A 14,053-nucleotide genomic window follows, 5' to 3' on the forward strand; every position below is an offset into this window, starting at 1 on the left:
TTGCATTCATAACTGCAATGCTTGTTCCTATAGATATATTGTGGTAAAATCAAATGCTGTTATATACCGTAATTAAACGGTAAAATGCGCATTTTTCACTGTTGAATTGAGCTGAAAAGAATAAACAGGTCAAAATAGTTAGTTAAAATGTGGTAACTGACCAATCATCTGAAACTCATCTTGCCACCAGTTGTTTATAAAAATATATATTATATTCGATATTTTACATGACTGTCCCAGTCCTCTAAGCCGAGCGGAACTATCTTTTTATTAGGATCGGAGTTAGTGTTCGTATGTCGTATGAACGAATCTGAAATAAAACTAAATCTAGATTCACATCGTTCATCGAATCATTTCTTTCGTCAGTTTTAAAAACGAAAATACGGTTGATATTCTAATGCATTATTTTTATCTTTCCGGAATATTGTTTTAGTATGTTGATGCTGCATTAACACACATATAAGTGTATATGAAGTGAAAACACCAACAACAAAAAACGGTTGCGATAGACACCTATAAACATAGCATATACATTGCATTCCTTTGCCTGAAATTGTAAATTGTAAAAAAAGTAAAACAATAAAACAAACGGTTTCCTTTATACGATATCATTTCAAATGCTGTTGGGTGAAAACATTGTTTATATGATCGGTATATGGTAATTTACTCAATAACGCAAATTTTATGACCAGTTGCTATCCGTCTGCCAGGTTTATTACCTTAATCCGGTTATAAAAAACATATGATAGACGGACAGGTAGTGTATTAAAGTCTCATGTCTGTTCATACAATTGTAAATATGATCGAAGGGTCACCAGATAAGCTAAAACAGGGCAGAAATCTGGTAGCGCTGTAAAATATAAAATCCGACAATTTAGAGTCATCAATTATAGACGAAAACCAGTATGTCCGAAAATTAGAGTCACGAAAATGATTATTTTGGCTAAAACTGAGGTTTCCGTAAAATTTAGAGTAATAGCAGTAGCAAGAAAGTACTAAAATTTCGATTTCTGATATGGAGCCCTAGGATTACGCAACAAGGGAGCCATATAACGGCGCTATGTCTCTTTGTCTGTTTAAAAAGAATTAGGACGTTCATCGAAGTTCACACATTTGTTTTTCCGTTAGTTTTTAGAGAATTCACAATTCTGCATAATTATTGTTGAAACAAATAATCTGAGCTAGTTGAAAGAAATCTGTGCTAAAAATATTGAACTCTAGTAAATGTTAATCAATTTGACCAAGTGACCTAGTTGTTGACATGACAGTTAAGACTTTGTGAAAAATATTATTATCATTAGTATTATTTTGGGATAGTATTGATGATTAATGGCTATCACAATAGATCGGGTGCACAAAAATATGTAACCCAATGAAATGGACATACAAGTATTGGTGCATATAAAATACAAATCAGCATCAATTCTGGGTCACATCTTCATAAGTTCTGAATTTCAAATTTACACATAATTAATTTAGGGAATGAGATTCTAAGTTAGTATGTTCTTCACATATTTTAAGCAATCTTTTCAGTACAAATTGAAAAATGACATTGTTCATACTTAAATATAAACATATAAATAATAATCACGTCACACAACTTATAAAACTGATATGTTTCTAATAGCTACATACACAACTAATATGTTTCTTATAGCTACATACACAACTAATATGTTTCTTATAGCTACATACACAACTAATATGTTTCTTATAGCTACATACACAACTAATATGTTTCTTATAGCTACATACACAACTGATAGGTTTCTAATAGCTACATACACAACTGATTTGTTTCTAATAGCTACATATACTGAAGAATGCTTTTTGTTGTCAATACAAAGCAAATATACATGCAAAATAATCAAATCTTAAACACATAGCAGCTGTTGTTGAGGTCCTTTTTACAAGTTGAATACTGGTACATGTAAATTAAATTACACGGCTTTGAAAGTTTCTAAGCAAAACAGGAGTCATGCTAAAGCCCAAGTACTCACTATTGCCGGTAGATCATAATGATGTGCATATTTTATCAATTTCAAATACAGTAAAACGATAATTAAATTTAGAAATGTTCTTTTATAACATATGGCAAAACGTTCAATTAAAGTGATGAAAGCTTTGTAATTTTTTTATATATTAAAAGTACAACTGTCATAAAACCATTCATCAAAGTAAAATTAACACATACCAGTCAATAGTTTTAACATATTTGAAGTTTCATATTCATTTCCAACCAAAAACAAGTTTTACATGTTTACTTTTTTGTCTGTTATGAAGATCGCCAGTATCAGAAATGATACCAAACCGCGAGAAATTTTATCGAAAAAATCCATGGTTTGATGTCTTATGCATGGGTTGTTATTATTGTACTTTGGTAGCAGTAACAAATAGAATGAATCCCAAAACACAGGCGGAAAAAGCAAAAATGATGTGATGGAGTCAAAGTAGACATTATTTACAGTGATCTGTAACCAACATCAAAAGGGTCTTTCTTAAACAATATTTTGTGACCTTTGAGAACACCAAACCTTGAGAACACCTGATGTAAAGTGGAAGCTAATAAACATGCAATCAGTGTCGCTGATATTAAAGTTGCCATGATGTCAAAAGCAATTTACTGTGCTTTTGACTCAGTTAGCTTAAAAAAAACTGCAGTTTGGTAATGTCCAGGCTAACTGTCACATAGTCATGCACTAGACCAAGAGGCTCAAGCAGTAGAGAGAAAATATCAGGATCCACAACCTTAACCACAATCCTCACATTGGTAAATTGTTTCTATCCCTTATTCTCATAGTAACGGCCCTCCTCATAGTATCGTGACTTTAACACACAAAAAATACACTGAAGAAGTGCTGAAAAGTTAATGCTTTTCAATTGTTAGTAACAAATCTTAGCAACCAATCAGCAGGGCCAATATTATCAAACACATAGTACTACAGGGAGCAAAGTCTAGCCAGTAGTTTGTCAAAATCATGCCGTTTTCAATGCAGTTTTCGTTGTTATGTCCAAAAATGCACTTTTAAATATAGATTGACATTATATTTGTTAACTTCCAAAATTCAGATGTATTCATGAAGAGGAACGATACCACGGATAGACATGCGTAAGGCTGTTTTTCATTCACTTTTTCAGAAGCAATGTGCTTAGGCATTGTTAAATGCAACAAATATGCCTCTGTGTAGGCTTTGAAATTTTTTTAAATCATGAAATCTTTCAGGAATTATCTTCCTTATATAAAATGTTTCAACACTGTTCATGGCAATTTAATTCATTTTGATTGAGGCTAAAAGCTAAATACCTTGGTTTAAGTAAAGCAATTATGACTAGAGTATTGCAATGTGTTGTTATTGTTTAAACATGGTATTAATCTTCTATGTGTGTCTTACAACACAACGTTGGAACAGCATGTCTGTAATTTGTACATTTCATTACAGAGACTCTTGTGTCCTATGGAGACATAATGTAACCCGTTTTACAGTTTCTTGAGCATGTTCCATCAAGTGCTAAATGTATCAAACAAATTACTTGAATTCTTAATATTTTAAAATTGTCTTTTTAAGACTTGTCACCCCATTGAAAAATTTCATTAAAGTATTTTGAGCTACTGCAGGATCACAAATGAACTGAACGATATATGGATGAAGAGCAAACATATAGCCCCCTCTGGCGAGCAGTGTAAGGGATTTAACAAAAAAAAAACTTTAAAAATTAAAACATTACATAAAAAGCAAACCAAACACAACTCACATTCACACTAAAAGAAAAATACAATAACATTACATCTATTTTGAAACAAAACAAATAATTTAATTTTTAAAGAAGACCTTGACAAGGTCAAATATTAAAAAATATACAACATAATTTCATTTCATAATAATAAATACAACATTATTATTACTGGGTTATCTATAGATTGTCCGATAATATAATGAAATTTTGTAATAATTGTAAAAAATACATGTAAATAAAAACTCAGATCCAAACAAAGTGATACAAAATACAATAGAGTCAAAAATGTTAAGTAAATAACTATACCATGACTAAATCAGATCAACAGGTAAAAAAGTCATTGCCCTTATGTGATTTTGGCCTCCTAGTTTGGAAATGATATATTTTTTTACCAAATCTTGGTATATTTATATAAAAATAGTTTTTAATTGTAAAAACAAACATTATAAACACAATCTACCACAGAAGTTGACATAATATTAATAACAACAAGAAATACAATATCAAATATCAAGTGATTCATCTCAGAGACTTTAAACGATTGATTCTCTCCAAAATAACAAAAAAACTCCTTACTAACAAAGTGGAGTTAAATTTGCAGTCAAAAATATTACTGGGTCACATCGAGATTCAAAAGAAGCTGTATAAAGGAGGAGTGATATATACCCTGAGTCATAACAATACTGTGAGGAAATGAAATCTGTATTCAGTAATGATGAAATTATAACTCTTTCAGTGCTGGCACCGGATTTTCGAAGGCCTTTGCAAACAATTAGGATCCAGATGAGACGCCACTATACATGGCGGCTCATTAGGATCCAAACTGTTTGCTATTCTTATAGTATTATTTGAAACAAGACATGTGTTTGTCAGAAAGACAATGCCCCCTATTGCGCTGCTTTGGATTGTATTTTTTTACTTTTTACCTTGAAGGATGACCTTGACATTTCACCACTCAAAATGTGCAGTTTCATGGGATACACATGCATGCCAAATACCAAGTTGCTATCTTCAATATTGCAAAAGTTATTGCAAAACTTAACTGTAAGGTTAAAGTTTTGGGACAGACAGACAGACAGACAGACAGACAGACAGACAGACAGACAGACAGACAGACAGACAGACAGACAGACAGACAGACAGACAGACAGACAGACAGACAGACAGACAGGCAGACAGACAGACAGACAGACAGACAGGCAGGCAGACAGACAGACAAACAGACAGACAGACAGGCCAAAAACAATATGCCCCCAATCATTCGATCAGGGGGTATACAAAATCGAAGAAAATGCTAATTTTAGAAATTCAGCAGACGACATATTAGCAGATGACAAAATTCCCAGCATGCAAAGGGTTAACACCTTTCCCTCTTTAACTTAAGAGATTATTTTCCATGTATCAATGTAAACAAACGTGAAATCACTGTAGTTTATGTGACATAGTTTGACTGTTAAACACAACAGTGTTCCAGTTTCACAGTATTGCATGAAATAAAGAATGATTGGTTTTTAGGAATCATTCTTGATGAGAATATGAAAGATTATTGCAAAAGGATACACAAAAAATTGAAGATCAATTTAAATGTGATTGTCCTTGGAGAGAATGTCAATTGTACATGTATTTCTAAGTAAAAACAGGTCAATCTGATTATATATAGGACAACAGATTTTATAGGAATACAGGAAAGGATTTTGTAAAATATTGAAATACACAATGGATGAGGTATGTGACAGTTGCAAATCACTATTAATAAGAAAAAATACTATATTTAATGTTATTGTATCTACACTGTATTTAGGATAAGCCATATACTTACACTAAAAATGCCCTTTAAATGAATAATGCAAAAGCTTTTGTAAAAAATATTAAAACGCACAATGGGTGAGGTATGTGACAGTTAAATTTAATAACATTTGAAAATAATACTATCACAACTTTATTGTATCTTCACTGTCCTTAGGATCATCAATATACTTAACACAAATAACACAATTTGAATAAAAACTAAAAGAACTCTTCTTAAGCTTTTACAATGATATTTATGTTGTTTTTCCGTCGTTTCTGAAGCCTCTCTACCATCGGATAGAAGAAGAGAAGCATGGAGCCAAGGAGGGCAGATGCTGAACAGACAATATGGACGGATACAAAGGACCCTTCAATATCCCTGATGGCCCCTGAAACATAGCAATGTGAGGGATGGTGTTCAGGGACGACACTTTCTGCTCAAACTGGATTTTCGTTTAGAGGAAATTTCCTTTACAATGAAAAAACCCATTAAAGCTTAAAGTGTTTTCCCTGATTAGCCTGTGCACATTGCACAGGTTTATCTTGGACCAGACTTTACGCAGATGAATTAAGCCCAGTTTTCCGAGAATGTGGTTAAATCCCATCCTCATCCCCTTTAATTTACGGATTAATGTAGCTGCAATAATTATACGTGTAATTATATTTGTTATAAACATTTAAATGAAGAACAAATGCTTTCAAATTACACTTCTGCAACATTAATAAGCGTGCACTATGTAAACAAGGGGCTTTGATGGCCCTTAGTTGCTTACTTCAGTTTAAAGGGACCTTTTCACAGATTTTGGCATATTTTGAAGTTTGTAATTAAATGCTAGAAATTGATAAAAAATGTAAACATTGGAACTATATATACAATGTATCCAGTATAAAACAAGAATACAATGAAAGAAAGAAAAAAAAGTAATCCACAACTGGGTTCGAACCACTAACCCTTGGAGTAAAAGTCTAGCGCTGAAACCACTCGGCCATCCATGCTCATATACTATGAGACGCATTTTATACCTCATATACACAATCCTCGTCATGTCACAAATTATAACTATCACAACAGAACACTCCAAATTATTCAATCGTTTCATGTTTGTAACGCTTGATAATTTTCAGGTTTTCAAATTGTCAAACAATGCAAAGGATGTTTTAGAGCATGATTAATGTTCAGTATTACTGTTTCCTCTCAAATATCATAACTACAGAGAAAATGTGCAAATCTGAAACAATTTTTTACAATTTTGTCATTTTTTACCAAAATATGAAAAGATTCAATTGAGTTATATACACTAAAAAACCTATTAGATAAAAGCATAATTAATAAACAGCTAAAACTTGCCCTGGTGCAAAGGACAAGGTCCCCTTATCCACAAGGTCACAGTTTTGAACCCCATTGCAGGAGCGTTCTTTAGATCTCCCTTTAAGACACCAAGTAATGGTTCTACCCATGAAATGGACTCAAAGCATATTTTAATACGCCTTTGGCTTCAATCAAGCTAAAATAATAGGTTTAAACTAAACAAATATGACATACCTAGCAAAGGTTGTCCAAAAGCAGCCCCTAGGCCCTGAATAAACAGCACTACTCCCAGCACCTTGGGCATTGCAGCCAGTCCCACCAGGTCTATGAGCACTGGAGCGTTAATCGCAACATAACACCCTCCCAGGAACCCGTACAGTCCAACTAAAATCCCCATCAACCAATACTGGGTGGCAAACGCAAACCCAAATATCACCAGACTGAATAGCAGGGATGCAGTGGCAAGGATTTTGTACCGGGCGCAGAAATGTAGGTCTCCCGCCACACCGACTAGTATTCGTCCAACGAGATCGCAAATTCCTGATATAGAGACTAGGAATGCTCTGTCATATTTTGAATATCCCCGAACAGTTGCTGTGGCTGGCATAAAAAGAACGAAGTTGAAATGTCCAAAGAAAATCAGGAAGCTGACTACTACAAACATATCTACGACAAAATTGTTTAAAACACTGAAGTCTAACAAACCAACAATGAACTGAAGGCATTTATTTGTTATCCTATTTTTCTTCTCATTTCCTTTGTCAGCCATGTTTGATTTAGACTGGTCTTCAGTTTTTAATGCTAATGAATGCAGACTGTCAACACTTCCTATTAACACGTCCTGATTGTTAATTTTGAATTTATTATCCTCAGCATCTCTATCAATATCATCAAAATCAAATGACTTCTGCTGATCGCCATGGTTCTCATCACTGTCAACATGTTTGCGAACAGTTCCAAGTTCAACATGGTTTTCTGCAGGCTCGGTGCCCAGCAACTTGTTTGTTTCTGACTTAGAATCCACTTTGGGATCCATGTAGTGGGAAACCGGTCTATACAGAGCACCTGCTACAGCCGCATTCATGTAAATCCCACCTATTATTACCATTGTACCCTGAAATGATACACACGGACTTGTAGTTAAAGTAGAAGAAAAGTTTAATACTTTAAAATATGCTTTTTTCTGTTGTTTTCATAAAACTTAAAAAACAAGTAATTTAAATTGGTATATTTATTATTTAGCCTTAAAAAATCCAAAGCTTTGTCTGGATACAAGGTATTCATTACATTAACTCCATTAGTTATTGCAACATTAAGTGGGGTCTATTTGCCATTTTAGTAACTGAGATCTCGACTCCACCTATCCCATACACAATCCCAAGTCTTGGTATAAGGTACATGTACCTACAAATGAAGTTAGATGAAAATATCCCATTTTGATTAACTGTAACCTGTCTATATAGCTTATATGAACAAATTCTAAGTGTAAAAAGAATGCCAAACAAAAATTACCAAACTTGGCCTATGGGGTCATAGTAATATGGAGAATAAATGTTTGAAGTTTGAATGAAAACCCTCCTGAGAAACAAGCTCACCTGCCTCTTAAAGTGCATATGTAAATAACTAAATGTAACAAGGCCTATAATGTTCAAAAATTTCATACTAAAGTTCTCAAACTTAGCCTATGGTAAATACACATTTTAAGTTTAAATGAAATTAATCAAGCCATTCCTTAGAAAATATTTTAATGAAAAACGTTTAACAAACCTGGACGCAAAAGTTGAAGTAGAATAGCTTGCCCCTTTTTATAGAAAATTTCAGCTTGCAATATTTTGAAATAATGAGGAAAACTGATTACTGATGACCAACAATTTAAGGTTTACCTTTAAGGAGTACGTATCCAGAAGGTACTGTAACAGAGGGGGCACTGCAAACATCCCAATGCTGGCCCCGGACAGGGCTAGACCATTGGCCAGGCTTCTTCTCTTCTTGAAATAGTGCCCCAGCATCACTAGGCCATTACCAAATATGCAAGCATTGCCAAAGCCTGAAAGTGTTAGGCATATTGTATAAAGAACAACTCACTAAATAGTGATTTTTATGCATGCATTTCCAAAGCCTGCAAAGGTTAGGTGCATTGTATAAAGAACAACTCACTAAATAGGGATTTTAATGCATGCATTTCCAAAGCCTGCAAAGGTTAGGTGCATTGTATAAAGAACAACTCACTAAATAGTGATTTTAATGCATGCGTTTCCAAAGCCTACATGGGTATGATACCTTGTAGATAAAAAAACCCCACTAAATACTGTAGTGTTCTTTATGTATGCATTGCTGAAATCTGGATAGGTAAGGTACGTGTAAGGACATTGTATTTTGTATTAAGCACTTAATAGTATTTTTATGCATGCATTGCCGAAACCTGCATGGGTAAGAACTATTTTATTAAAGACAGCTGATGAAACATGTCTCCAGCATCTCCAGGTCATGATGCACACATTTCAAAAGCCTGCAGTTTTTAAAGGCCTCTGGATAAGTGCCTTCTCATTTTACTCCAGTTTTCTTAGCCACAATATTGTTAGCCTGCACTCCTAGAAGCACTCTAACAGGCTTAAACAGAAATAATTGTGTTTGAGCTCTTCTTATTAAAGAACTTTTGATAAATTTAAGTTATGACTTTTGTTTTAAGCTAATCACAAACAAATCAAGCAAATTCGTTGAATTGATATCCCCCGCCAATATGCTTCTGGACACAAAAGTGTTATATTTGACACTCAAAAAAGCATTTTTTCAAGATACAAAGGGCCATAACTCCGTTATTAACAAATAATGTATAATGCCATTTGGCGTGCATCATCCTCTTATCCATATATATACATGTATACTCATAGCATTAGCAGGTTTCAATGAAATCCGCCAAAGCACTTCCAAGATATGGCTCCGGACGGAGCCTATGGCGGGGGATAATAAAGCAATTACATTGGAATGAGACATATGGCCCTAAAATAAAGAGCATGTGAAAGATTAACCCTTTCCCACTTAGAAGCAAAGTTAAAATGGCTACGTGCAAACAGCATAAAACCAGAACAGCCTGCAAGTCACTCGCAGTCTGTTCAGGTTTTATGCTGTTTGCTGCTCATTGGTATCTAAGGGTTGGAAATGAAGCCTTTAAAACTTGAATTTAGTAAGAATGGTCTTAAATTTAATGTAACTTTCTAAGACTACAAATGTGTAAAAATATGTATCTAAGTGGTAAAGGGTTAAAAAAAGATTGAACAGAATTTCAGACATTTAGTCATACTATCCTTCTTTCCTATAGTTTCATCCATTCGTATAGATTCTCACCACCATATTTGGAAAATTATTACATATTTTTGATAAAACTTAACATGTTTATTTTTAATTATCCGGTAGAAAAATTTATCACATGGACGTTTTTTAGGGTTCAAAATATGTGAATTTAAAATTTCGGAAAACATATATACTTTATCTTAATATTTATCAAAGTTTGCTACACATGTTGTGTAAGTGCCAATAACTTTTAAAACCTTCTCTTTTAAACAGTATGCTGGTGATCACTAGCCTATTACTATTAGTATATTGATCTGTTGAGTTATAAAACAAAATATTACAAAAATTAGTATTTTCCTATAAATATTAGGAATGAACAGACTGATAGGTAAGATATGAACAACAAGATGTGTTTGTGAAACACAATGTCCCCCTATATGATGTTTGACCTTGACCTTGACCCTTCACCACTCAATATGTGCAGCTCCATGAGATACACATGCATGTCAAATATAAAAATGCTAGCTTCAATATTGCAGAAGTTACATTACATGAGCAATTTTGACCCATATATTTGACCTAGAAGGATGACCTTGACCTTTCACCACTCAAAATGTGCAGCTCCATGAGATACACATGCATGCAAAATATCAAGTTGCTATCTTCAATATTGCAAAAGTATTCATAAAATAAGCGATTTGGGCCACATATATTTGACCTCTGACCATGAAGGATGACCTTGACCTTTCACCACTCAAAATATGCAGCTCCATAAGTTACACATGCATGCCAAATATCAAGTTGCTATCTTTAATATTGCAAAAGTATTCATAAAATAAGCAATTTGGGCCACATATATTTGACCTCTGACCTTGAAGGATGACCTTGACCTTTCACCACTCAAAATGTGCAGCTCCATGAGATACACATGCATTCCAAATATCAAGTTGCTATCTTCAATATTGCAAAAGCATACATAAAATGAGCGATTTTGGCCACGTATATTTGACCTCTGACCTTGAAGGATGACCTTGACCCTTCACCACTCAAAATGTGCAGCTCCATGAGATACACATGCATGCCAAATATCAAGTTGCTATATTCAATATAGCAAAAGTTATTGCAAAATGTTAAAGTTGGCGCAAACCAACCAACCAACAGATAGGGCAAAAACAATATGTCCCCCACTACTATAGTGGGGGACATAAAAATTGTTGCTTAGATTCCTTTTTATAATAAGCCTGTTATTAAGGAAATACCCGAGTGATAAGTAAATTATTTTTTTGTAAAGACATACAAAATTTAATTGAATATCTCAATAGTGTTGAAAATGTTCTCATTCTGTACAAGAAGTCAATTTAACTATTTAAGTGTCTGAATATACAGGAAAAGACCCTAATATCAAGGTTGGTTCTAAGCAATCATACCGCCGGAAAAATAATATCCTAACTTAAATTTGCTGTTTTATGTTTGATGACTCCACCTGATATACCACCAGAGGCTAAAACCTCCCAAAGCACCGATTGTGTACAACAAATTGAGTGCTGACCGATACTTATCGATGTTTTACATCAATTCACTTTCATTTCGCTACTGATTTTCATAAAATAGTTAAAACATATTGCATTAATCTAAATTTAGAGTTAATTGATGAGTGGTTAAATAAAATCAGGGGTCCCTAAAAACAGTGCTTGATAGGTGCACATCACATGACATGATATACACATGTTAGATTGGGGCCTCTGTCCCGATTGGATGTCAAATAGACGCATGCCCCACATTTCACTTTATGGAGTATTTAGCATAGTGCACATGAGTGTTAACAATGAAGAATGTTTGTGATCATGAAATTCTAAAATACATTTATTGTAAATAAAAAAGCCTTTTGTTAAGTAATATACTGATTACTGACTACACTAAAGGTGGCATGATTGATTGTTTTAAGTGTCCCACTTTTTGGTCAAATGTCCCCATATTTTTTATGGAATGTCTCCATTTGGCGTTAAACAATTCTGCTAATTTTTTTAAATTTATTTCTTAAATCTAAAAAATCACCAAGTACACACCAAACATTGCCCCCGAGGTGAGTATGACCCACTCTATGCTGAGTAGGAGCCCAGCCAGTGAGAGCCCAAGACCGCCCACAAAGGCCCCTACCATGACGACCTTGCGCTGAGTGAAATGCTGGCCAGCGAGTACACACACTGGAGCTGAAACACACAATGGTAATATAGGAAATTGCTTTGGATACATTTTTACTTAAATGGTGTTGTATCTACATTATTTAATTTACTTTTTAATTACAATAAATTAGTGTTTACCTTCCAACCAAGGACAAACAAATGCTGAGTTAAATAGAATACCAGGTAACTGTTGGTAACACAGATATTAACCAAGGCTCGTGGTTTTCCCACCTCACTGTTTGCAACGCTACAAAGAAAAACTTTCATGACCACTTCCAACAGGAGTTATTTGGCAAGACCCAAAATCAAATTATGAAGACTGGATTGTCTAGTGCTCTACATATTGTTATTGTCACCCACCTGCCATGGTATACATCCCTCCCGAGACTCCCATCACTAGGGCTGCCATGGCAACAGAGACATTGAAATAGCCAACAAACTCTTCCATCAGAATCCCAAACGACTTTGCAATTCCTACCATGCAGAATACACTCACAAAATAGCCTGAAAGTAGAAAATGGTGAATTTCAGGGCTTACTCTGCCATTCGCCAAATTAGCCAACGGCTACAAATAGACTTATTTCACTAAAGAAAATTCTATTTGGCTACAACTTTTTCTTCATTAAAACCTAAATATAGCCGAAAATAGAAGAACTTTGCCATAGCAATACAAATTTGGCAAAAGAAATTTTTGAGCCAGGGGAAGCCCTGAATTGGAACTTGATCATGATTATTGATTAATAGTCATGAATTAGGTACAGTAATATTTATTTTTTATTTAAATTTCAACAGTTCCAAATAATTCTGTATTATAAGTTCATCATAAAATATAAATTTCATATTTTAAATGTAAAAAAAGCATGGGATTCAAATCCCTCAAAAATTGTGCTTTCTTCATGCTTGATAAAGAAACAAAACACAAACCAAGGCATATCATCCAAGCCCAGCCGGTATCCATGGGAACAGATTGTCTCACTGACATTGTACGAGTGGAGAATTTCTACTGCCATTAAGAAATCATAAAGACAACATTTTTCAGCTGCAACATGACACAGCACAACTTCTAGATACATCTATTGACAGTTATTATTATTATTATTACAATTATTAGTGTTTGCATTGCTCAAAACAATGATTCAAGTAGAAGTGCACACATAAATATAACAAACACTGAAGCAAATTTAGTGTTACTTTTAACCAGGGACCCATACACAATTGTTTGCATAGGCCCCTGTTATAATAAAGATTTAAGTTCACAATACATTATTCAGGGAAAACATTGTAAAACTAAAAAGCATTGTTCATCAAGAAGACTATGTTTTGACATTGTCTGTTGATGCTAAGTGCAAGCAATTCTTTTATTAACAGAACTCTTCTCTAGTTGAATAAAACTGTAACACTTATTGATTTATACATGTCTGTAACAGTGTAAGGCTATTTAGAAGAAATCATTAAGCTTTAAAGAAGTCCAGAGACGTCTCTGAGAAGTTCCAGCATTTGACTTTGTCCGTTCGTGATCGAATTTCTGTCCCTAGTTTGATTTCTTTCGTTTTCAGTTAAATAATAACATCGAGAACCTAAATCTGAAATACATAAAAACAGTTAAAACCAAGCAATTTACTTTACGCAACAACTTTCCATATAAACCCAAACACAAATTGTCTAATTGAAAATTTAGAGTAAACAAACAATTAAAATGTCAACATGTTTGGCGAGTTCTACAACACAAATATTTTTCGCTGGCACG

General features: G+C 33.9%; 1 protein-coding gene across 1 annotated transcript; it reads right to left on the reverse strand.

Annotated features, from left to right (window-relative positions):
* Window positions 1–988: 988 nt before the first annotated feature.
* LOC127835174 (monocarboxylate transporter 12-like) lies at window positions 989–14,041 on the reverse strand. The gene is made up of 7 exons (XM_052361480.1): window positions 13,928–14,041; window positions 13,231–13,309; window positions 12,667–12,810; window positions 12,190–12,333; window positions 8,716–8,879; window positions 7,067–7,946; window positions 989–5,912 (listed from the first exon to the last, which is right to left on the reverse strand). The coding sequence occupies exons 2-7, from the start codon at window positions 13,286–13,288 to the stop codon at window positions 5,758–5,760; spliced, it is 1,545 nt and encodes a 514-aa protein (XP_052217440.1). The 5' UTR covers window positions 13,289–13,309; window positions 13,928–14,041; the 3' UTR covers window positions 989–5,757.
* Between the last annotated feature and the right edge of the window lie 12 nt (window positions 14,042–14,053).

Source organism: Dreissena polymorpha, chromosome 6 (assembly GCF_020536995.1).
Source record: "Dreissena polymorpha isolate Duluth1 chromosome 6, UMN_Dpol_1.0, whole genome shotgun sequence".
In the NCBI taxonomy this organism is placed as follows: domain Eukaryota; kingdom Metazoa; phylum Mollusca; class Bivalvia; order Myida; family Dreissenidae; genus Dreissena; species Dreissena polymorpha.